Source organism: Clarias gariepinus, chromosome 14 (assembly GCF_024256425.1).
Source record: "Clarias gariepinus isolate MV-2021 ecotype Netherlands chromosome 14, CGAR_prim_01v2, whole genome shotgun sequence".
Lineage (NCBI taxonomy): Eukaryota > Metazoa > Chordata > Actinopteri > Siluriformes > Clariidae > Clarias > Clarias gariepinus.
In genome coordinates this window covers 31,732,150-31,758,914 of record NC_071113.1, presented here as the reverse complement: position 1 = coordinate 31,758,914, position 26,765 = coordinate 31,732,150, and the positions used below count along the sequence as shown (strand labels likewise).

General features: G+C 43.4%; 2 protein-coding genes across 3 annotated transcripts in view; both read left to right on the top strand.

Annotated features, from left to right (window-relative positions):
• pald1a (phosphatase domain containing paladin 1a) overlaps nt 1–9,583 on the top strand; it is a 39,088-nt gene extending 29,505 nt beyond the window's left edge. For both annotated transcript variants that reach the window (XM_053511695.1, XM_053511694.1), the window contains exons 19-20: nt 7,097–7,252; nt 8,222–9,583. In XM_053511695.1, the coding sequence (XP_053367670.1) occupies nt 7,097–7,252; nt 8,222–8,371 (306 nt within the window). In that variant the 3' untranslated portion in view covers nt 8,372–9,583. The remainder of the gene's footprint in view (nt 1–7,096; nt 7,253–8,221) is intronic.
• A 12,873-nt stretch (nt 9,584–22,456) lies between these two features.
• LOC128541041 (A disintegrin and metalloproteinase with thrombospondin motifs 14) overlaps nt 22,457–26,765 on the top strand; it is a 38,780-nt gene continuing 34,471 nt past the window's right edge. The window contains exons 1-2 of the mRNA XM_053511127.1: nt 22,457–22,700; nt 24,782–25,155. Coding sequence (XP_053367102.1) covers nt 22,640–22,700; nt 24,782–25,155 — 435 coding nt within the window. The 5' untranslated portion in view covers nt 22,457–22,639. The remainder of the gene's footprint in view (nt 22,701–24,781; nt 25,156–26,765) is intronic.

The window sequence follows — 26,765 nt, the reverse complement described above, 5'->3', positions numbered from 1 at the left end:
TTTCCACCACTGTGTATTTTATAAGAACCAGACACCCGGAGTAGAGAAACGTTAAACCTGGAACCCTGAAGTCGCGCTGCGATCCTACAGCTAGCCGATCATTAGCTTCTAGTTAGCAGTTAGCATGTGAGACTGTGCTGCAAATGACGTTCCTGAGACGTGGGGAACCAAAAAACCTCTCATATATTCACCTCAGCAGGGATGTGATGCAGTATAAACATTATAAACATCATCATTAAAGTAAGATAAATCACCTGGTGATGCTTCCTTCCCATCCCTCATTCAGACCCCCTGCAGTCTGACCTTTTCACCTCCACGCGTTCCACAACAGCGTAGAGAAAATCACACACACCCCAGACGAGACGTCCTGAGCTTCCCAGACTGGGGGAAAGTTTTCTGAATGTTTTGTAGTCACGTGTTAGAAATTCCAACTTACAGGTTGTAGTGGAATACAGCAACGATATAAATCACTCAACCTGTCTGTCTGTCCGTATTTCTGTCTGTCTGTCTGTCTGTCAGCCTTTCTACCTGTCTGTCTGTCTGTCTGTCAGCCTTTCTACCTGTCTGTCTGTCAGCCTTTCTACCTGTCTGTCTCTCTGTCTGTCTGTCTGTCTGTCAGTCAGCCTTTCTACCTGTCTGTCTGTCTGTCCGTATTTCTGTCTGTCTGTCTGTCTGTCTGTCAGCCTTTCTACCTGTCTGTCTGTCTGTCTGTCCGTATTTCTGTCTGTCTGTCTGTCTGTCAGCCTTTTTACCTGTCTGTCTGTCAGCCTTTTTACCTGTCTGTCTGTCAGCCTTTCCACCTGTCTGTCTGTCTGTCTGTCTGTCTGTCAGTCAGCCTTTCTACCTGTCTGTCTGTCTGTCAGTCAGCCTTTCTACCTGTCTGTCTGTCTGTCTGTCTACCTGTCTGTCTGTGTTTGTATATCAATACACTACTTAAATATAAAGAGGAAAAATGAACAAGGGAAACGAGGGAACAGAAGATTGGTCTAGGAAGTAAAAATTGTGTGTGTAAGTGTGTGGGGTTATGCTATTCATTTAGCGTGCTCTTTCTCTCTTTCTCACACACACACACACACACACACACACACACACACACAGAGTTTTGCGTCACAGTTGTATCTGTGGCTGGAAAGTTCAGCACGCAGCCGTCTGCAGAAGTCATTAAGAAATCTGTCTTCATTTGATTTTCTACTAAAAAATGCAGCAACAGAGGGGGAGAGGGAGCCACACACACACACACACACACACACACACACACACACACACACACAGATCAGCTACTGGATGGCTATGGTTCTGTTTAGTCTCTCTCTCTCTCCCATTCTCCCTCTTTCCCTCTCTCTCTCTCCCTCCCTCTCTCTCTCTCCCTCCCTCTCTCTCCCTCCCTCTCTCTCTCTCTCTCTCTCTCTCTCTCTCTCTCTCTCCCTCCCTCTCTCCCTCTCTCTCTGAGTGTAAAGCCTTTATCAGTCCCATCATGTCCCAGTGTGTTAGTTTCAGTAGTACAGCGCCCCCTGGAGGGTAAAACAGTCGTTTCTGCTCGTCTGTAACCCCGTACCGTAAACCGCGTGAGCATCGTCCAGGGATTTCCTTCTCATTCCATCTCACTCAAAATCCACAACTCTGGTGGTAATTAAAAGTATGTGCACCCTAATCAATGTGCTCATACGTGCATCGTCACTGGAACTAAGCATGACGACGCCCCTGTGAGACCCACACATCCATCTCTATGGAGACACGGTGGAGACACGGTGTGTGAAGAGTGTGTTAGAAGCAGAAGAACTGGATCGTCCTGCACAGAGCCCTGACTGAACTCAACCTACTGAACCAGCGGCGCTGGGATGAACTGGATGAACTGGAGCCTTGACATCAGCGCCTGAGCTCACTAATGGTCCTGAACACACACACACACACACACACACACACACACAGACACACACACTTCAACATCTAGGGTACAGCCTTCCCAGAAGAGTGGAGTGCTTTATAGCAGGAAGCACCAGGCGAATAAATCTGGAGTGAGACGCTCAACACACAAACCCTGAATAAACACTGCAGTAACGCTGAAGGATCTCAGATACAAACCTTCACTATAAACCTGTACGATAAATGAGTGTAGTGATAATTCAGGGCTTTAAAGTCAAAGTGTGTGTGTGTGTGTGTGTGTGTGTGTGTGTGTCTGCGTTCACCATGAGGACCTTTAACCTTGGTTCAGCCTCTGGAGCAGAACTCGCAGATGGGAAAAAGATTTAGTTGAAGGTCTCAGCTGTCTTTCCTCCTCTGTCCCTCGCTCTGTCCCGTCTCTCTGCTGCTGTCCTTAACCCCTGGAGGAATGAGAGGAATTCTCTGTGTGTGTGTGTGTGTGTGTGTGTGTGTGTGTGAGAGAGAGAGAGAGAGAGAGAGAAAGAGAGAATGCAAGCTTTCCTTGGCCAAACTGCCTCCACATTTCCTCACGTGTGTGTGTGTGTGTGTGTTTTGGAAATTAAGCCGGACTGGTCATTTCCTGGATGATCGTCTCTAATTATTAACAGCTGTTGATGTTGGTTATCAGACCCCTGTGTGAGGTGTGTGTTTGGGAATTATGGAGTTAAAACACACCTGGTGTGTGTGTGTGTGTGTGTGTGTGTGTGTGTGGGTGGGTGGGTTGGGTTTTTGTCAGTCTGCATGGAAAGAGTTAGCAATGTGCTGTGTGTGTCTGTGCATTGTTGGATGGAATTTAGGAACATAGCTGCACACACACACATATATATATATATGTATGGGGAAAGACTGCTACTCGTAGTCGCATGTGTGTGTGTGTGTGTGTGTGTGTGTCTGGTTTCAATCTTCTGTTGCTTTAGACTGCAACTGATGTGTGAAGACTGTGGTCAAGGTTATGCTGCAAGTGTGTGTCAAAATGTGTGTGTGTGTGTGTGTGTGTGTGTGTGTGTGTGTGTGTGTGTGTGTGTGTGTGTGTGTGTGAGAAAGGGAGGGAGGGAGGGAGAGCTAAGTTTCACACATGACTTCCATACATCGCCACCATGACGACCCAGACAGTGTGTGTTCATGAAAGAGAGAAACTGCTAAGTGTTTATAGACCCCTGGGAGAACAGGGCGCTCAGGGTAATCAGGAACCACACACACACACACACACACACACGCACACACACACACACTCTTACATTTTCCCACAGGAGAAGTTAAATATTTGCTTGAGAGTGTGTAACCACATAAACCTTCTGACTGAGGGAGATTCCTTCACTCGCTGGTCTGAGGTTTGTGTAACATTAAAAACCTACATGGCTTCGGTTCTCCGCGGTTCTAACTGCTGATCACTCAACACTCAGGATGATCAGGATGACCAGCCAAGGATCCGTGGCCAAGAACCATCCACAGGGTGTTTACACGACTCCGAACGAGACCAGAGCAGAGTTAGAGATGCTCATGTGCTTCATCCTGTGAGGTGTCACGCAAACGTACGGCAAAAACGAGACTCCAGAATCCTCTGATCACAGCAGCAGACAAGACGATCGACAGAAGAATGAGGAATTATTGACGGTTGCATAAATGTTTGAATTCATATGATATTATTTGTCTCTGCCCCTTCCATAATGTTCTCACCTTACCTTGGTTTCCCTGTTTCCAGAGGGCCGCACTGAAACGCAAGAGTTCAATTACCGAGTGATGCTTAATGGGCACAGGGAGCAGAATGGCCAGGAGAGGGGGTGGGGTGGTGTATCCCCAGTCTGACGTCAGTCACAATGACACTAGCCAATCACAAGCATCTGTGAGCTGACTGAAGCAAAATGGGCGGATAGCGTGTTTTGCTAGGTAGCTGCTGATGGGAGAGGTTCCTCACTGCTACATGTTGGCTTGATGGCATCATGCAGATGTTTAAGGAGAACTTTCATGTTCTCCTAACCTCTTTTTCCTCCACATCTCAAGGGGCTTGTCCTAGAGTCAGATCCTGAGACTGGTAAGTCCACTAAAGGTTGTTGAACTCATTGTCATGGTCATTGAACCTGTCTGGGATGACTTGGAGCCATTAGCATGTTGAAATGAGTCGTTAGAAGAATCTGTTGATGTGATGATTTTTCCAGTTATGGGTTATTCTCTTGGCACACCTTTGACCATTCTCAATACCATTAATGTTAATACCATTCTCCACGTCCACCAGCCTGGACTGTCCACACACAGTTGGATTCAACTCACAGATCCATTCTGTTGGTACCAAATTCTGATCCTCTGTGAGCCTTAACAGGCTACCCTTATCTATCTTCACCTCTCAAGGTTGGGTGATCCTACACTCACTAGAGCTTAGATTCATGTTCTTGGCTGGCAGGAGAGGAACCTGACATGGTCTTCTCCTGTTGGAGCTCATGCATCCATGAAATGGTTTGACATGTTTGTTCTGAGATGTTTTTCTGTTCATCATGGTTATGCAGAGTGTTTATCTGAGTCACTGTAGCATTTCTGTCAGATCACTCCAGTCTGATCATCCTCCTCTGATTGCTCTTATTCACAAAATGTTTGTCTGTAGACCTTCGACCTGCTCACAGGGTGTTTTGTCTTTATTGCACCATTCTGAGGTTCTGGAGTCATGGAGATCAGACTGTTTTCCTGCTGATGTTTGATTTACAGAAGCTCTCAAGCTGTATCTGAATAAAGATCAAAGTGTTTTCCTGCTGTGATAAATGATTGATCTGTTATAAGAAAAATCTTTAAGTTGGACATGTACTGATGGAGAGATTCTTCCATGCTGAAGTGCGTCACTGATGCCCTGCTGGTTCTGGTGGTTTACAAACCCCTGGATGTTCTCATGGATACATCTCATGAGCTTTGAAGCGTTCCCACTGATCCACAGCAGCTTGTGATGATTATTTTAATTATCTTTCCAGGGTTGTTCCTCACCACAGTTATGGTTTTAATCCCAGTGTTGCGTTACGGAACTGTGGGAATCTGAACCTTTAGTAACCACGTTAAACCACAACATACATGGAGAAAGAAGGTTGTGTTTAGTACATGGGTGTCTTCATGGTGTCAAGTTGTCATTCTCACAAAGTTGATTTAAACAATCAAAAGAAAATTAGAAAAATGTGTATAAAATGTGTGAGAGTGAATCAAAATGATCAAATAGTACCTGATGAAATAGTAACAAGAGCAACCAGACTGAACAGGGAACCCATCCTCATCTGGGTGATAACAGATAGCAGGGATTGATCTGCACTCATACTGTTTGTTAGGAGGCTGGAAGTTCAGTAGAACAGGAGATGTGGAGAAGTTCATATGGAGTCCAGTTGGTTATTGGAGCCTCAGGTAGACTGTAGGAAACTCCAGTCCTGAACTATCGAGCGACTGCAATCACGAGTCCTCAGAGGACAGCTGTCTGTATCAGCCGAGGACAGGACCGTCTTTATTGTAAAGTTGACCTGTCCCCAGGCACCACACGCATCCCAGACAGACCACACGGGGCGTCCATGTGACGAGATCTCCAACCAGAAGAGGGACACCAGGACAAGTCAGACAGGTCCAGAGGACAGAGGGGGTCTGGATCACTGGCGGATCAGGAGAGACGTGTATAGCTTGACACATATGACGTGGAAGGTTGCAGACAGAGCTTTCCTCTGTGATACACTGCTTTGTAACAGGTCAAAAAGGTGCACTTCCTCTGACTTTGGGAAACGTGTGTGTGACCCTGCACCATCCACCTGAACTAGCTATCTTAACACAGCTTCATTATTTATGTCAGCAGTTCTGTGGCTCTATCAAGTTCTGAAAACATCTTGGGTGATGTGAGAGTTTTGGTCTGATGTTTTGTATGTAAATATCTCAGCTGTGTTTGAGCTCCATCAGGTGGAACCACAAAGTCTTTCCCAAGAAAAATAACTTTCTTTTCTGAAGACTGTTGCAGTCAAAACATGGCCATTTATGAAGTGACTTTTTTTTTAAATACCTGCATGTTGACCTTTGACCTCCAGGGTCTTGCTCAACGGTTCTCCTGGAAAGCATTTTAGGAATTCTGCAAAGGTTTCCCTGTGAGAGTTTCCCGGTTTGCTTTAGGATGCGTCCTGGAACCTGTGAATTGTAAATCACAATGTGTAAGGATGCCTGAGTTTGGATTTATTTAAAAATGCCTTAACAGTCCGGTGCAGCTCAGACACACAGTGCAAAGCAAGCTGAGATGAGCTTAAAGCACTACGGGAAGCCCTCTTCTCAAGGTGTTCTCAAGGTTCTCAAGGTCACCAGCATCTGGTGTTGTAAATATTGATTATAGGACTGTATAGGCCACTGGCTGAGAAACATAATTTACTCTTGGAGGTGCTGTATGGAAAGTATTTCTGTTAGTTTTCACAGGGAGTAATGAAGTGTCACAGCCGTGGAGACACATGCAGGCCAAAGTTCATGGTCAGGTCTGAAATAGTACGGAACTTAAAGGCAGATTTAAAATATTATGAAAATATATCATGAAAATAATCTTTGCTTAGAAAAACAAAAGATTTTCTGTTGCCGGAACCAGTGGCACGGTAGCATAGAGGTTAGACTGTGGCCTTGCACTTCCAGGGTCATGGGTTCGAGTCCCACAGGGAGGGTCTGTGTGTGTGGAGTTTTCCCTGTGTTTGGTGGGTTTCCTCTGGGTACTCTGGTTTCCTCCCACAGTCCAAAGACATGCAGAGTAGTATAATATGTTTTTCCAGTGTGTGTGTGTGTGTGTGTGTACGCCTGTGATGTATTAGCACTCTGTCCACTGTGCACCATACCCCTTCACCAAAGTCCCCTGGGACAGACTCCAGGCCTCCCGCAACCCTGTACAGGATGAGCCAGAAGAGTTAGAGTGCTGCTAAAATAATACAGACTCAAGTTTAAGTTACAAATCTATAGCCTGTGGAGGTCCGTAGATGTTCTGAGCGAACATCTACAAACCTCCACAAACTTAAAGTTTTATCTTCTGACTGTTAATGAACTTAAAACCAGCATGAAATCTGAGGCAGAGTGTTTTTTGGGGTTCGTGAACAATGCTGTGTTCACTGTCAGACAAGAGGGCAGTTCTTTCTACTTCTTTGTGTAGTTAAATATTTGTGTGTGTGTGTGTGTGTGTGTGTGTGTGTGTGTGTGTGTATAGATGAAGAGCTGTAAGAATGAACAGGAGCGTGGATCTCTGATGATGAAGAGTGTGCAGTACATGGAGCGCTACATTTACCTCATTCTCTTCAACACCTACCTGCACCTGGAGAAGAAGAACTCCCTCCAGCGCTCCTTTTCCACCTGGATGCACCAGGTAACTCGCGCACACACACACACACACACACACACACACACACACACACACACACACACACACACACACACACAAAAAAAATTTGGTGTAAAGTTTTTCATATTATAGGATGCACCGTACCATTTTAAACATTACATCTCTTTATTCCACTGCATGATAGTTTATCTTCTTCAAAGGAGTAAAAGTTTAAAATTGGTAAAATGCTTAAATCTTAAAAATTGTCACATTTATCCAGAAACAGGTTTAGTATCGCTGTATTTAATTCAATTTTAATTTTATAATAAGATAATAGTAGATAAGATTTAAGAGACATGACGTAGGTCAGACTCGACTGATCAGCACATCTGAAGTGATTTCCTGTCAATCAGGACCACTTTATCTGTAACATGAGGCCGTTCAAGTCAAACCGGGACTTGTGATGACATTTCTGGTGAATGAAGGTATAAAACTTATTTTAAAACTGAACTCAGTCAGGGACGATCACGTGTTTCCTCCGAACCATGTGACTGCTGCCAGCCAGATCTTATTAAACTGCTCGCTCCCCACCGTTGGGTATTTAATTTATTTAAACATTGGATAACACAAATGTTTTTATGGGAAACAGTTTCTTGCTTTAAGTTTTAAGTTCTACTGGTGGGAAATGGAAAAGCACATTTTATTTTTTAGACTTTTTTTCTGATCTAATCAGTGAATAAAACTCTGTGATACGATCCGTGAGTTTTGTGATCTGCTACACCCTGAAACATCACACTCGCATCTAGTATCTGTAGGGAGTGGTATGTCAGGTGCACAGTGTGTGATGAGACTAAAGAACCTGTGAGGAACGCTGAGGGTTTAGAAACCTCCACAGTGAATCAGGAAGCTCTGAAGGACTTATAGACCTAAATAATAAAGTTTAATAAAAAAAGTATTCATTTATATGTGTGTGTGTGTGTGTGTGTGTGTGTGTGTGTGTGTGTGTGTGTGTAGGTGGCGGCCCGAGCAGGGGTATATGACCTCCTGAACCAGCTGACCTTCTCAGAGTTTGAGAACCTAAAAGACTCAACGTTCTCTCGTCTTCGGTTCCGCTGGAGAGAACAGACCAACCAGAACCTTCCGTACCGGGGGCAGTTCATCTGAGAGGTGGAGGTGGAGAGGGGGCAGGAGGGCAGCGGGGGGGGGGAGGGGCTCTAACTGGTGAAGAAAAGAGAGAGAGAGAAAGGAGAAATCTGGAGAAGATCGTTTTATTGGCACTGTGCTTTGGGAAATGATTTTATTTGTATTTTTATTTTGTTATTTTAGTGATTATCGGATTTGTTAATGCGTTAGATTTTAGTTCTGTTCCTTTAACACGCAGTGCTGCTGTTTAATCCATCGTTAATTTATTCCCTGTCATGTCTAATATTAATGATGTGTTGGGCGAGGACACGCCTCCTGTCCGGGTTTAAACCTGCTAAAACATAAACACGAGTCTGATGGTGAGGATACAGTGGAGCTGAGGAACCCTGGGGCAGAAAGGGGTGGAGCTTCACCTAGTAACTTCAACAGGCTAGGTAATTGAACTTTGCTAGCTGAAGTTTTATCAGATGATGTTTCTCTCTCGACGTTCACACTAGCAAGTGACGAGGTTCATCTCTCATGGTGTGTGTTTGTCTAGCATTTTCCCTTTTAGCAAAAAACTATAGTAGCTTCATGCAGAACTTCTAACACTGTTCCATACGAAGACAACTACGTTGTGTGTTCACTCCATTTGTGCGTGTTTAATGATGAATGGGAACTCGGTGCAGGAGGTCATGGAGGTGGAACTGAAATGAATAAACCACCACTTCAGACCGCTAATGTCCTCGTCTGAGTCCCCTTGTCCAAGTCCCCTTGGACATTTAATTTAGTGTGTAAGATCTGCACACGAGTGTGAACTTGTACCTATTGTTGCACCTATGTTTCTCTCACCTCTCATAGTTATTTAAAGCCAATACAGTACGAGAACGTGCTGAGGAGACCTGGCCAAGTGTTTCATAAAGTCTACAAAGATCTCATGAAAACTATATAAGACCTAATATTAAGCTAAAGACATTCCCAGCCGATAACAGAATTATGTTATTTTTCATAAAAGTCAAAGTTTCTGTATTAGGTTTTGGTTAGATTTTTTTTACATTTTAGAGTTTAGTGTTAATCCAAGCTTTAGCCCACCACTCGGGTACTACCTTACATTTTAAATAATAGTCTTTACATTTGACTGTTATTAATGTTATTGTTAATGTTAACATTGGAGAGCAGATTTTTAATGATGCCACTTTTGCATATGTTTTGTAAAGGATCTTTTTGCACACAGCATTAAACATTTTAAACACACCTTGAGAGTTTTAATTTTTTTACTTACCTGCCTATCTGTTTAATATTTTATTAGCGCAAAAGCTAGTAATAAAATATCCTGGGAAAACCTAGCAGAAATGACAGAAGAGCAGTAAACTACTCATTTTTCTTGAAGTGCTTATGAACATACAACAGTCAGTTTACTAAGGGGGGTTTTAGAACAACAGCCATCAGTTTTGAGACCGAGCTCTCCGTGTAAATTAACATGGCGGAATAGGAAATGGATTATACACATGCCGAGTTATGCCGAGTTCACGAAAGGAATCACATAAACCCGACTCTACAAATAAGTAATCAGCAAGAACGTGAGGAGCTCAGCTAGTAAGGATAACAAAGCAAGCGTTCGATGACAGCTGAATTGTCTAAGTACCGCTACAAGCAAAACAAATCTAATCAGTTAATGCATTTTTCATCAGTGAAAATTTTAATTATTTAATTGATTTATTATTTGTCATTCACATCTCTACTTCAAAATGTTAGTATTCACCCCAAAACAGAAGAAAATCTTCTTCCTTAGCCCACTTAACCACCAGGGGCAGTATGAAACATCTGGATAACATGTGTCTGAAAGGTGACCCCTGCACTCGCACTATGGATCTTAGGAAGGGACTTTGGGTAACAGGTGGCAGTAGCGCAGGCCCACCTTAAGGTACCTGAAATGAACAGAGGGGTGAATTCCATGCAGTCCAGGTAGCACCATGTTGGGTGGTGATGGTGGATTAGTGCGTTAATTCTCTGAGTTACTGATCAGAAGGTCGGCGGTTCGAGCCCTTGCTCTGCCAGGTTGCCACTTTTCAATTTCAAGTTCAAGTAGGCTTTATTGTCACTTCAACCATATACAGTTAGTACACAGTGAAACGAAACAACGTTCCTCCAGGACCAAGGTGCTACATGCAACATAAACTTACCACATAAATTAACATAGAAGCTAAACTAGCTAGCTAGGAGGCCTAGTTAGCTGGCTAGCAGAGACAAGACAGATATTCCTAACATAAATTACAACATAAATTAAATTAACAAAAAAAAAAAAAAAAAACTACTAACTAAAAAAAGACTAACTAACTAAAAGACTATCTACAGGTTTTTCTTTTCCCCAGACAACAGACAACAACATAAAGTGCACGTGCAAATGTGCAAAACGAGCAACAACAAAGTGACAGTGCGACGACAACGACATATCAGAACATAAAACATAAGACATAAAATATGGTGTTGAGGTAGTAAAAAACATAGCAGCAAGAATTGGTATTTGTGCAAAAAGTAATGAATATTGTGCAGAAGAGATAAACAGTGAGGCATTTACAGATGTGTGTAGAATAGTTTGTGTGGGTCAGTGTGTCTGCGCTTGTGTTGATTTGTCAGTCCAGTCACAGTGTTTTGATGTATTGATGTAGTTGAGTTGTAGTTGTAGTTGTAGTAGTACTTTTGGGCCCTTGAGAGAGACCTTGCCTGACCACAGCCTACTAACAAGAAGCTAGGATATGTAAAGAATAAAGAACTTTACTGTGCAGTGATATACATGTGATGTCTAAAGACTGAACTGAGCTTTAAACAAAATAGCAGAAAGCGCAGCAGACTAAGTGCTAAACTGATTTACAAAATTGGGGTGATGTGAATTTTGGGCAAAAACCTGAATTCAGCAACAAGTATTTCCTGCAGGTCATCTAGCCATCAATACAGTCTTGCAGTTGAAGTATATCTCGTTAAAGACAACTTTTAAAGACACTCACTTGAATCAGCTTAACAAGCAGGGTCAAGAGGTCAGTGCCTTTATAAAGGCAGCTGTGAACCTCCAGGTCCTTAGCGAGACGCCACATGGCTGTTGAGCACACATGTGGCCAGTATCCTTGGAATGACATGAGGGAGAACCGTTTTTACTTCACAGCAAATGAGACCGACGCACTACAGGCCCTCTCATTTCCTGAACTGCAGGATCAAAGTTTTGGTTGTGAGATTCCTTGCAGTGGGCCAGAACCTGGCTGATGTAGAAGCTGATGGCTGACTGCAGAAATGCTCCAACGACAGAGGAAACCTAGGTGTTGCTGCACAAAGAAGCGGACTCTGGAAGTTAATATTGAAACATGTACAGTGTGTAACGAATAGAAAAAACGCATGGTGAAGACCCAGCTCTGATGAAGAGATCCATCAAAAACTCAAATGATCTGGTCTGCCATCTATACCGCAGTCTTACACAAAGCGTGTCCACTACACAACAGGCCGATGAGTTGCTCTTAGTGTTTGGGAGTACTCTAGGTTCTGGATGACCTGTTGCTCAGTGGGTGCTTAAAGGAGCCAGTCATCCCAATATACTGTAGTAGTGTCCTTATTCCACACAAGGTGGAACAAAACTTATCACCTCGGCTAAATTAACAACGTGCTTGTGAAATCCAATCCCAACCAGATTTTTAAAAAAAGTAATGTATACAGTTGGAGAGCCGCTTCTAAACATGATAAATTCTTCATTTTATTTCATTGGTCACGTCCTTAAACCTTTGAAGTTGGCAGTTAATAAGAATCCTCTCAAAAAATCTCATTCAGACCCAAATGAAATAACAAATTACAGACCAATTTCAAACTTTACGTTCATATCAAAAATATTAGAAAAAGTAGTATCAGCTCAAATATGCACATTCTTGAAGGAAAACAACATCCTAGAAGAATTTCGGTCAGGTTTCAGGCCCCATCATAGTACAGAAACTGCACTAGTTAAGATTGCAAACGACTTGTTTTTAGCTTCAGACCAAGGCTGCATCTCAGTACTAGTCTTACTTGATCTTAATGCTGCATTCGACACTATAGATCATAATATTCTCATAGGTCGCCTACAAAATCACAGTTATTCAGAGGCAGGCATTAAAATGGTTTAGATCATACCTGTCTGATCGATACCATTTTGTAGATCTAAATGGAGAACTGTCTGGTGTAATGCCAGTGAAATAAGGGGTCCCACAAGGGTCAGTTTTAGGACCTCTGCTGTTCTCAATATACATGCTTCCCTTGGGTAACATCATTAGAAGACATGGGATTAGTTTCCATTTTTATGCTGATGATACCCAATTATATATCTCAACAAAACCAGATGAAATACCTAAGTTGTCTAGACTAACTGAGTGTGTCCAGGACATAAAAGATTGGATGACTGATAAGTTTCTTTTACTACACAACAGCTTTCACAATTCAGCCTGCGTTTAGAAGGATGTACTTTTACTACCAGCTCGACAGTAAAAGACCTGGGCGTAATATTAGACAGTAACTTAAAAACATATTTCCAATATCACAAAAACAGCCTTTTTTCATCTTAGAAATATTGCCAAACTTAGGAGCATCTTATCCGTATCTGATGCAGAAACGCTAGTTCATGCATTCATGACCTCCAGACTGGACTATTGTAATGCATTACTAGGTGGTTGTCCTGCATCCTCAATAAACAAGCTTCAGTTGGCCCTCCGAGTGGCGCAGTGGTAAAGTCCTCGCCCTATCATCCGGAGATCGCTGCTTCGAACATGGTGATGCTGTTACCTCTCACAGCCGGAGGTCTAAAGAGAGCTGATTAGCCGAGGTCTCTCAGGGGGGAGGGATGAGAGGTACTTGCGCTCTGACATTAATCACGGCTCTGCAGCCAATCAGGGGCGTCTGTGAGCTCTCGCGCGCGGAAGTAGCGGCTAACGCTTTCCTCAGAGTGTGCGTGAGCAAGCAGTTCGAAAAGATGTGGTCGGCTGGCGTCACGCGGTTTGGAGGAAACACATATATAGTGATGGTCTTTGGCCCTCCCGACTGAGTGGTAGTAGTAGCCTTAATGTGGGAGCCCCCTAGTGACGGGGAGGAAACAAAGGTTTTAAGACACAGTTAGCTAGACAAAACTCTGGAAGCGGAAAAGGCGTAGAGACAAACCTACAGCTGCTTTCTCTGCCACACTGTCAGGACTTTCCAGAAGGCCAATGTAGTCATCATTCAGTGAGCAATGATTTGTCCTTTTAAACAGAACACTAGTCACTTCTCTTTAGATTGGTTGCTTGTTTTGTTAGATCGTCCTCATGAGTTGGAGCCGGGCTACAATTCGAATGGTCATCTTCCAGACATCCTGATCTCCATCCACCCTTCACTGTCCACTCTACACTGTTCTCGAAGATGATTATTTTACTTCGGTGGCTTCCACTGTCACCTGACTGGCCCTTTCCTCATCCCACAGAGACAGTTATACTTTATTACATACAGTAAAGTGTGTAATGTGAGGACATTACTGGAAACTTCATGTTTTGGTGCAATTTTTGAGCTAAAATTGGAAATGTTTTAGATCTAAACTGCATTCTTTAGTAATGCGAATCAGCTGTAGCAGGAGTACTGTATGATGATGTACTAGTGGAAAACATGACCAGAACCTCAGCATTAATTATTGCCCTGAGGGGGGGTATTTTCTGTGATGTCACTGATGGTTGGGGGAATTATGTGGTGAACCACACACACACACACACACACACAAAGAAAGAAAGAAAGAAATACATGTACCAGAATACCCATGGACTGCTGAACATGTAAAACCCTGGACACTCTGGATTCTGAAAAACAATGTTTAGCAAAAGTGATTACGTTCGTAAAGCAAGCGACTGTGTATAGTTTATATTCTCTCTCTCTCTCTCTCTCTCTCTCTAACACTTATCCTGTCCGGAGTCGCAGGAGGACTGGAGCCTAACCTGGGGCAGTTAGGGCATGAGGCGGGGTACACCAAAGGCACAAGCACGGGGTGCACCACACTGCACTCACACACACTACGGGAAATTTAGAAATGCCAGTTATCATGTTTTTGGAATGTGGAAGGAAACCGGAGTTCCCGGAGGAAACCCACCAAGCCGTCTCTTTTTATAACCACTATAGACTAAATATTGTCTTCTTGCTATTATGATTTATTTTTATGATTTTTTGGACTGGTTTCAATGGTCATCACCTTTCAATGATTTACACTTTTTTTTAATTTTAATTAGATTTCCTAAAAACCTGTAACACGCCGCGTACACTTAGCACTCATGTTAATTACAAACTCATCAGCGTACTTTATAACTCGGCGCGGACAAAACCTTGGAGATTTCTGACACACTGATTGACTTCCTGCTGTCATCAGGATCTGTGTTTTAAATTTAAAACTATGATCTTACATTAATAATTGTCTAGAAATGAGGATAGATAGCATTAATTTCCTGGGTTGTTCGCGCGTAATGCTCTGCAGGACGCGGACAGGAGCCGTCTCGTACACAAAGTTAACCTTAAACATAATCGATTCTGAGGATTATGAAAAATATTGGATTTGTTTATTCAACATGCCATGATACCGGTGTTAATGTGTTAAAGTCTCTGTCCCTGTAGACTGTAATACAGGAGTGAAGCTATAGGGGGCAGCAGCAGTGCTGTTATTTCTGTACCACAAACTGTTGTGTATAAGAGAAGATTCAGGCCCGGGGTTATTAAGGTAAACATTTAGTCAGGGGTAGTAGGGTTAAAGTGGTAGTAGATAACAAGGTAAAGGCTTTAACAGGTTACGTGTAAAGAGAGCAGAGACGTGACAAAGCATTTTAATCTAGCGTTTATTCTGGTTCTCCTGGACTTTTATTAAAGGTGCATTTTTGGTCTAAGATAAACGGCCAGTTCAATCTCATTTACTAAACAATCGTAATGGTGATGTAATGAAATCACACACACGCACACACACACACACACACACGCACCAGTATGAACAGCAGTGTATCTAGTATGAACAGCAGTGTATCTGGTACGGACCAGCCTGACTCTACACTGAACTTCTGCAGGAATTTTACTCTCAGGTTTCACTTCAGCCTGATCATCTACAGGAACCTCTGTGTGTGTGTGTGTGTGTGTGTGTGTGTGTGTGTGTGTGTACTTATAGGATGGATTGTCACACTGATCCAGTCTGCAGCTGGAGCATCTGGCCCAGTAACAGTGATAAAACACACATTTTGTAGAGAATGACAGATTTCAGACACAGTCCTGGCGTCCCTCACTCCCTTCTCTCTTTCTTTGTCTCTATTTGTAGAAAGAACCATTGACATCGTCCTCCTGCTCATTCTCATTCATCTTCCTGTTTTTGCTCTTCTCGTCCCTATTTTTTTTATCTCTCACATGTTTTTGCTCTTTCAGCCTACTTCCCCTTTCTCTCTCTCTCTGTCTCTCTCTCTCTGTCTCTCTCTCTCTCTCTCTCTGTCTCTGTCTCTCTGTCTCTCTCTCTCTCTCTCTCTGTCTCTGTCTCTCTGTCTCTTCCCCACTGTATGGTCTCTCTCCTCTTCCTTCATCGCTCTCTTTAGCGTCTTCTCAAAGCGTCTCTTTGTGTGTTGTTCTCTCTGTCTGTGAGTTCAGGTTTCACCTTAATGTCACCTCGTTCTCTTTCTCCGTCTCTGGTGGTGTTTATCTCAGTGGTTGCATCACACACCTTCAGAAACCACAGAGAGAACTCTCTTATACTCTACAACCTCAATAATAACAATAATAATAATACCACCTGGAAGTGGAACTCAGGGTCCAGGCCCGGTTTGTGTAAAGGCCCGGTGTCTGTGTTATTAGTGAAGGTTCTGGCCGTGAAGCCTCCCGATGCAGCGCGCTCCAGTCCGCGCGTCTCCAGTCAAAACACTCTTCTGAGCTGGGTTTGGAAAAATCCAAACAATTTACGAACGCTTGTTCTGCTGCATGCTTCTCCACATGGATGCTCAGGATGAAGCCTGTAGAAGGATGCCATACACACTCACCAAGAATTCAGGGCCGAATCCCAAACCACATGTGCTGCACTAAACATCACGCTTAAATAGTGCGTAACAGAGTAATAGATTCCAGCTGACATCCTACTTAACAAAGTAATATGTTTTCACATGAATTTTTTTCACCAGATTTTGCTGATTAATTTGATCATAGCTCCACCCACCCTGATAGCGTGCCACTCATCCCTCCCCCTGAAAGAGTTTGGCCAATCAGCTCTCTCTTGGCTCCCCGGCCGCGGGAGGCTACGGCATCACCCAGGATTTGAACTTGCGATCTCCGGACAATAGGGCGAGCTTGTTACCGCTGCACCACATGGTATGTTGTTTGGGATCCGTCCTAAAGTTTACACTGATTCATATCTTCTGTCATGATCGAGTTCTGCTCAGATTTACAGAAATAAAATAAACATCAAACAGCAGACCTGTCCAGGTGTATGATTCTGTATACTGTTTTTTTTTTTCGGTATGTAAAAAATATTAACGGCTGATTTGTTATACACTGATAGGTGGAACTTTTTAAATGGTTATTGGTCAGAGTTTTAACTGATGAAGCTACCAGATCCTGATCTTGGAACCACTTTTAGTGTGCGCATAAAACAAGGGCTTTAACACTAATCTAATAAAGCTTCATCATCCCAGTCATCTGTACAAAGAATTAGAAGCAGCCAGGATTAGGAACAAACCAGAGGAAAATCTGCAGCCGTGTATCTGTTATCTATTAGCTGAGGAGAGTCCAAGAGATAAAACCATAACAGAGAAACTCCTGCAGGTTATGGATCTCAATGACAAGGAATTCCACCAAATCCCTGAGCGTTTAGAATTCCACTCTGCTCTCCCTTTACTCACGTCTTCCCTGATGTCCTGCTGCGTGATGTTCCCACTTAACATTCCCAATTTACTCCACTCCAAATCAGTGTAAATATACAGTAGATCTGGTGAGTTTCTCAGGACTGTCCACCACCTCCATGGTTTATTCTCATCACCTTCTGACTACAGAGTATCACTAAGAGTTTAACACTAATTACACCTCCTGTTAATTACACTGACTGTCACTCACTAACTGTCACTCGCCAGCTCCGCTAGTCGCGGTTATTTAGTTCCATCAGGGAAGTAACTGGTTAAATAAAGAAGAAAACATAATCTGTAGATAATAAATTGTGTTTGTGGAACTGCTGTATAAAAGCGATATCACACTCGAGGTCGTGCTGTTGTGCTAAATATCAGATTGTGCATCACTTTCTCACCTTAGTAAAGCTGAAGAATGGCCTGTTGACGCATCGCAAATTGGACAACATCTGTATTTAGTAACTGTTACCACTTAATTAAACTGTGAAAATAAAACCCACTAATTGACCTGAGTAAGTAGCCTGTTCCTTAATGTGTGGTTTAGTGGGTTCCCTTTACACACTGAAACAGAAATGTACAAGACAAACACCACTGATTTGAGAAACACTGCTCACTGGAGACAGGGCCTGTCCTCCTGCAGCGCTAACGTTCTCAAAGAAACCAGACCGATTCATTAGTGCAGTTTGTGAAGGCATCTGTCCAAAGTCTGTGCACCAAATCTCATCTGTGTTTAAGTGAAAACCTCAAAGGTTCCTCATTTTAAACTTTTTTTATAACTTATGCAGCACTTAGTCAGGACTCGGCTAATGACTCGTGCCGTCTCTTTAAGAGCGCTAATGCAGCGGGAGATCAGACATCGCTAAGACATACACTACACTGTCTCCAGTTGGCAGTATTTTCCACCTCAGTGGTGTACACTGGTTTTATTTCTGCTTCAAAGAAACCTCTAAACCACATAATGCAGAGCTGTAGGGTTGTATGTCACACTGTGAGAAATAGTTCCAAGTAGAACCCCTTTGGGAAACCTTTTTTCCCTAATAATTTATGCACCCCTGTGAGAGCAGTTTAACTTCCAGTCCCCAGGCTGAATGCAGCAACATCCAACACGACTGCTGCAGGGTTCAATAATAATAATAATATTAATAATAATAATAATAATAATAATAATAATAATTATGCTGTTCCCTTTCAGGGGTCGCCACAACGAATCATCTCCCTCCATCTAACCCTATCCTCTGCATCCTCTTCTCTCACACCAACTAACTTCATGTCCTCTCTCACTGCATCCATAAATCTCCTCTTTGGTCTTCCTCTAGACCTCCTGCCTGGCAGTTCCAACCTCAGCATCCTTCTACCGATATATTCACCATCTCTCCTCTGAACATGTCCAAACCACCTCAATCTGGCCTCTCTGACTTTATCTCCAAAACATCTAATGTAGGTTGTCTCTCTGATAAACTCATTCTTGATCCTATCCATCCTTGTCACTCCCAAAGAGAACCTCAACATCTTCAGCTCTGCTACCTCCAACTCTGCCTCCTGTTTTTTCTTTAGTGCTACTGTCTCTAAGCCGTAGAGCATCGCTGGTCTTACCACTGTCCAACAACAAAAAGGGGCTTAGAGCTGATCCTTGATGCAGACCCACCTCCACCTTGAACTCTTCTGTCACTCCTACAGCACATCACACGGCCTTGACTGGTGTTGGCAACTGTTTCTCTGGGGACTTGACAGTTTGATAGTTCATGACTGGAACTTCTTACAAGTCTATCTGGGTCTTCAATAACTACCTGGACTCCATATTAACATCAATTAACATCAGCTATTATAGCTGAACTGCCTCCCACCCTACACACTGTATAAATGCAGATCATTTACTGCTTTCTGTTTCACCCAAATGAGGATGGGTTCCCTGTTGAGTCTGGTTCCTCTCAAGGTTTCTTCCTATTACCATCTCAGGGAGTTTTTCCTTGCCACTGTCGCCCTCGGCTTGCTCACCAGGGACAAACTGACCATTTTGATTCATACAAATTCACATTTCATACAAACTTAAATAATTCTTTTGATTGTGTAAAGCTGCTTTGCGGCAATGAAAATTGCTAAAAGCGCTATAGAAATAAAATTGAATTGAATTGAATTGAATCTTACCACTGTCTTACAGCTCTCATACATGTCCTGCACCACTCTAACATACTTCTCTGCCACTCCAGACTTCCTTGTACAATACCACAGCTCCTCTCTTGGCACCCTGTCGTACGCTTTCTCTAAATCTACAAAGACACAATGCAACTCTTTATTACCTTCTCTGTACTTCTCCGCCAGCGTCCTCAAAGCAAATACTGCATCTGATGTACTCTTTCTAGGCATGAAACCATATCGCTGCTCACAAATGCTCACCTCTGCCCTTAACCTAGCTTCCACTACTTTTTCCCACAGCTTCATTGTCTGGCTCATTAGCTTTATTCCTCTGTAATTGTCACAGCTCTGCACATCTCCCTTGTTCTTAAAGATCTGCATCAACACATTTCTCCTCCATTCCTCTGGAATTTAATTTTTAAATAAATTCTGTGTGGATGTGGGTGATGTTTGTCTACATTAGAAACAAATAACATCCCATATTTTTATTTAAATTGTTTCTCATTCATATGCATCACTGACCCTGGACACATCTGGCTGTAATTTTGGGGAGTAAGCTTTGAGGTCATGTGACTATTTTATTTCTCTAACAAGGTGGCGTGATTAAAGAGAGCCCACGGAGAATTTTTCCCTTATTAAACCCTGTCTGTATCCCAGAATGCTCCCTGTCACCTCCGCTATTGTATTCCTGATCCCCCCCCCCCCCCCCACACACACACACCACCTTATATAAATCAAGCACAGGAGCGAGAGTGTGTAGGATTGTAACACTCAACCTCAAGCAACTTTTCATGCAAATAATATCCTCATTTCCCTTTCCTTCTTTCCTTCTTTTTCTTTTCTTTTCCTTGTCTACAGGAAGTGACCCCACACTGCAGAGCTCTGTGCCATGTGGAACGTGAGACCTGAGCTGAGAGAGCCGTGTTCATGGAGCGTGATGGTGTGGTGGTGACCTCGGCTAAGGGCTGATGAATCATCAGGATGAACACACTCTCCCGTCCGGGGTGCAGTGACCTAAACCAGCGTCTAAACACAGACATGTAGTCAGACTGAAAATTACACAGCTGGAGGTGTGTGTGTGTGTGTGTGTGTGTGTGTGTGGTGTGTAATGGTTTTATTCACACTAAAACTACTCTAATGGCTGGTTGACAAGTGCTCGTGTTATTGAAGAGCACAAAAGTGCTTCTATACACACTCCTCTATACACTCCACTCCACACTTCACACACACTCTACTATACACTCCTCTAAACAATTCAATTGATTTTTTTTTTCGTATAGTGCTTTTAACAATTCTTATTGTCACAAAGCAGCTTTACACAATCAAAAGAATTATTAAAGTGTGTATGAGATGTGAGTGTGTGTGAATCAGAATGATCAGATCGTCCCTGATGAACGAGTCGAGGGTGACGGTGCTGAGGGAAAAACTCCCTGAGATGGTAATAGGAAGAAACCTCGAGAGGAACCAGACTCAACAGGGAACCCATCCTCATCTGGGTGATAACAGATAGCAGGGATTGATCTGCACTCATACTGTGTGTTAGGAGGCTGGAAGTTCAGTATAACAGGAGATGTGGAGAAGTTCATATGGAGTCCAGTTTCAGGTAGACTGTAGGAAACTCCAGTCCTGAACTATTGAGTGACTAAAACACGAGTCCTCAGAGAACAGCTGTCTCCATCAGCTGAGGACAGGACCGTCTTCATGGTAAAGTGGAACCATCCTCAGTCACCACACGCATCCCAGACCACTACACACTCCTCTACACACTCCACTATACACTCCTCTAAACAGTTCTCTACACACTCCAACTCCAAGTCCACTACACACTTTTCTACATAGTTCTCTACACTTCTCTACACACTCCACTACACACTCAGCACAAACACGTGTCTCTGAGGAAGCACGTGTTGGCCTTCACACTCCCTGAAAGTTTACTGTTGTTGCTGGTTTTTAGAGAAGCAGCGTAACGACCTGACGAATGGACGTGACTTAAATAAGGGATGAAAAATCGCAGAAAAAAATCTGATTGAAGATGCTGATTGAGTCCCACAATAAACTTAAAGAAACATAATTAGTGTTTGAGTTCATCAGCGTGAAGCCATTCTGTGATAATGAAACATGAAATAGTTAAATAAAGCTAACGCTACAGTGTAACAGTGAGTGTGATGACGTCACTGTGTTATGAATATTATTCCCAGATGACTCTGTTTGCACCCCCCAACACACACACACACACACACACACAGCCAGTCATTCAGTACAGTAGTGAACCTCCAGGACGTGCTGTAGTACACAGGGCTGTGTGTTAGAGTGTGTGTGTGTGTGTGTGTGTTTGTGAAGTATGAAGCCGAGGCTCTTTGTGCCAGAACAGTAAATCCACACACTGTTTAATCCACACACACACACACACACACACACTGAGTTTCCTCCCACACGGACATTATTAACCCCTTCAGTGGCTCTGATTAAAGACACATTTCTGGAGGGAGAGGAGCTCGAGGCCCGGGCAGGGTTGCCAGATTGGACCAATACATGTCTCTGTAATATGAGTAAAGCGCCTCATTTCGTGGTTCACGCCACGTGTTTCAACAACAATTAAAGATAATCTGTTGTACACACTGAGTGACTGTATAACACACACTGTACAGACACGTGACCAGTGTGCAGCCCCATGTGGACCAGCACAGTGTCTCTCTCTCTCTCCTCAGTAAATCTATCCGTGTCTTTAAAGGTGTGTCTCAGCCTGAGTGACCCATCAGAACCAGAACACACAGATTACACACCACTTCACACACACACACACTAATGTCTCAGTGTCTCCTGTGTCTCTCATGGTCTACATTGTGTCCAGGAGATGAGAGACTCAGAGACTCAGTGATCTGATCCTCGCGCCGCTTCATGAGATACAATGTATCGAGTGGATGTGCACGCGCTCCATCACGCGGAAGGGATTCTGTTCGTTATTTCTGATAGTTTTAGTTTCTTTGTTTCCTTTTTTTCTTTTCTGTCAGTATATCCCCCCCCCCCCACCCAGGAGTTTAAAGGGGGAGGTAGAGCTCTGTGTGTGTGTGTGTGTGTGTGTGTGTGTAAGTAAGTGTAAGTCGCAGACCTGGCAACCCGCTCAGGACCGGACGGTGCAGTGGAACCGGGACAGAGAGACACACAGCTGGAGGAGAACTGCACGGAGCCGCTGCGCCTCACACACACACACACACACACACACACCATAGCCCCGATGGTCGGAGCAGGGCAGCAGTGTGTTGAATGTGTGTGTGTTTGAGCTCAGAGTCACAGCGACATGGACTGTTTCTACATCCTGATCTGCGCGATCACACTCGGACTGCTGGAGAACTCCAGGGGTGAGTACTGTACACACACACACACACACACACACACACACACCAGTATATACACACACATACCCATACACACACACACACACACACACACACACACAGAGACTGACATGCACACAAACACACATACACACACACATACTCTCTCTCTCTCTCTCTCTCTCACACACACACACACACACACACACTCATACACACAGAGACTGACATGCACACAAACACATGCACACACACACACTCACATACTCTCTCTCTCTCTCTCACACACACACACACACACACACACACATAGAGGCTGACATGCACACAAACACACGCACACACACACACACATACACACACACACACACTCACACACACACTGACATACACACACACACAGACACACACACACACACTAAACACACAAAACACACAACCCACACACACACTGCTGAACAACTTATTCAGCTCATAAACACTTTGCACGCATCTGTGTGTGTTTTGGTAATGACGTCAGTCATATTTGGACATTAACACCGGTGTTTATTAATGAGCTCAGAGAAAATTCAAGGCCAATATATGGAAAAGCAAACACACACACACACACACACACACACACACACATCTGGATTGACATGTGCAGTGTGAGAGTAATTCTGTGAGAGTATTTACAGTATATAGTATTGAGTGTGTGACGGAGTGTGTGACTTACACACAGCGCTGCAGGATGAGTGTGTTCTGCTGAAACCTCGGTGCAGGTGTAGAGTGTGTGTAACACTGCAGGTGTGGAGGAGGCGGAGATGGGGCAGAACAGCCCTCAGGGGCAGTTTAGGGGCAGGAATGGTGAGATCAGATGTTTGTCCCAGTGTGAAGAAACTACGTGAATGTGATCTGAACATGACGTAGGTGATAAATGTTAGAGTTAAATGTTAGATGAGCGTTAGATGAGCATTGACCGTAGGGGAGCGTTAGATGAGCATTAGATGAGCATTGAGCTTTAGATGAGTTTTAGGTGAGCATTAGATGAGTTTAAGATGAGTGTTAGGTGAGCCTTAGGTGTGTTTAAGGTGAGCCTAAGGTGAGTTTTAAATTCATAAAAATAAGTTTTAAATGAGCATTAGGTGAGAGTTTGGTGAGCCTTAGATGAGCGTTAGGTTAGTTTTATAAATGACTTAAATAATTCTTTTAATTGTGTAAAGCTGCCTTGCAACAATGACAATTGTTTAAAAAAACACTATACAAATAAAATGAAATTGAATTGAACTTTTAAATAAGTGTTCGATGCGGATTAGGTGAACCTTGAGTGTGTTTTAGATGAGCGTTAGGTGAGTTTTAGATGAGCTTTAGAGGAGCGTTAGGTGAGAATTTGATTTGATTTGAGTTTAAGATGAGCTTTAGATGAGTTTTAGATGAGCATTAGATGCGTTTTATATGACTTTTAGATGTGTTAGATGAGCATTAGTTGTGTTTTAGGTAAGTATTAGAAGAGTTTTAGATGAGTTTTAGGTCAGCATTAGATGAGTTTTAGATTTTTTTCTTTTTTTTTTTTCCATTTTTGTGAAGCTGCTTTGAGACAATGACCATTGTTAAAAGTGCTATATAAATAAAATAAAATTGAATTGAATTGAATTGAATTGAGAATTATTTAGGTTTTAAATGATAGATGAGCGATACGTGAGCATGAGATGAGAGTTGAGGGGATTTCCCTAATCTTGAGAAACCTCCAGATGTTCATTAGAAGTTAAGAGCTCTAAGCCTTTTAAAAAAGTTTAGCTTTAATTATTTTTCATTGTGTTTGAGGAACAACCTGATGCAGATGGTGTTGAACCTGAGAGCTGTATTTAATAGTTCTGACAGGCTTGTTCAGGTGTTGAGAGGTTTTGGTCTGCTTTAGATCGGACCTGACAGGTGATACCAGCTTCTTTGCATAAATGGAGATCGTTCAGAGGCTAAAGAGTGCAGGCTGGCATCACACGGAGTTCTGTTTCAGCCCCTAATGCCTTGTGCTTTATACCCAACACATGGAGCTGTAATTATATTCACATTCACTCAGTTCACTTTAATATTAATGTGTGTGTGTGTGTGTGTGTGTGTGTTGATAGCGAGTCTGTCGGAGAAGCTAAGTGAATTTGGCCTCATCGTGCCCTTCAGCACAGACTCTCGTGGGCGCTACGTCTCTCACGTGCTCTCCTCCGGCTCGGCGTCCGCGTTCCCCTCGGACCGGCGGCGGGTGTCTCGCAGCGCTCCTGCGGCGTCCTCCAGGTACCTGTTCTTTAACGTCACCGTGTTCGGGAGGGAGCTGCATTTGCGACTCAGGGCTAATCGGAGACTGGTGGCTCCTGGTGCTTACGCGGAATGGCACGAGGACTTTGAGGAGAAGGAGAAAGAGCGGATCAACAAGGACTGCCTGTTCACCGGAGACGTCAGCGACATGCCGCGAGCTTCATCAGTGGCCATCAGTAACTGTGACGGACTCGTGAGTAACAGATCATCTATACATTACTGTGGAATGACTGGGTGTGAGAGCCTGTGTGTGTGTAGGAGGGGTGTGTGTGTGTGTGTGTGTGTGTAGGGAGGGTGTGTGTGTGTGTTTGTGTGTGTGTGTGAGAGAAAGAGGAAGGAAACCACAGGGTCATAATTGTTGAGTGTGTGTGACTTTCACTGGGTTTTCAGACATTAGTGAGTGGAAAAGCTTTAAATGTCACCGTTTCTTTTAAGAGTTACGTAATGCAACTGTGTTTATTTGTTTATTTGTTTGTTTGTTTGTTTACCAATGTTAATGACATTTCAGTAAATGTTAAATAAAACACACAGACAGACCCGACGCTCGTCTTCATCACAGCTCACATAACGAGGTCAGGTGGGACTAATTGTGACATGCAGGTGGCCTCTGACCTTTGACCTTTTGTGAAGGTGAAGTGCATTCCTGCGTATTTTATATTTGGATTTTATATTTGGATAAAGCCGTACTCACTCACTCTCACTCATCTTCTATACCGCTTTATCCTCAGGGTTGCTGAGTAAAGCATTACTGTTCAATATAAACACACACACACACACACACACACACACACACACACACACACACAGAAATACACAAAGGCAACATTCATTAAATAGCTATTGATTACTCTCCTGGGCCGTCACAGGACAATGGAGCACTCATGGCAGCCCACAGCAAGTGGGACACTCTGGGTCTGTGTGTGTGTGTGTGTGTGTGTGTGTGTCCGTTTCCTATTAAATAAAGTAGGGTAGGCCCAAGCTAGATCAAAAGTTATTTGTTATTTTGTAGTTACGTTTTATTTCTTTTAGGTTCTACTTCAGTTTATTATATAAGTAATATACATGGTGTGTGTGTGCGTGTGTGTGTGTGTGTGTGTGTGTGTGTGGGTGTTACCTCCCTGAAGTTTGCGTTATGTAATAGACGGAAGTTTGAAGTTTATTGCTTTGATCAGGATGGACTCGAGGTGCAATCCGAGGCAGGAGTCAGACCCGGGTCATGTGACTGCAGCCCAGTGGTGAGAGAATGTGAGAACGAGGCTGTGGTTCTAGAAAGGAAGTGAATCTGATACACTGCAGATGGAGAGACGACTCTGTCTCCACGTGTTTCTCCCATCAGGAGACAACGTCAACACCGGCTGCTCCTTCTGGTCCTCACTCCTCGTCCTCACTCCTCGTCCACACTCCTCGTCCTCACTCCTCATTCTCACTTCTCATTCTCACTCCTCGTCCTCACTCCTCGTCATTACTCCTCGTCCTTACTCCTCATTCTCCCTCCCCGTCCTCACACCTCGTCCTCACTCCTTATTCTCCCTCCTCGTCCATACTCCTCTTCCTTACTCCTCATCCTCACTCCTCATCCCTACTACTCTTTCAGGGCTTCCTGTTGTCCTGTAGAGAGAACATGAGACACTGATAATCAGACACCTGAGGGACAGTGACTTCAGGAGGAGGACGTGCAGTAGGTGATGTGGGTCACACATGCATTAGTGCTTTATGGATTAATAACATCACAGATTTACTAAAACTCCTAAGCATCTGTGTTTATAACATAACCTGTGATTTTTTGTAAAATATTAAACAGTT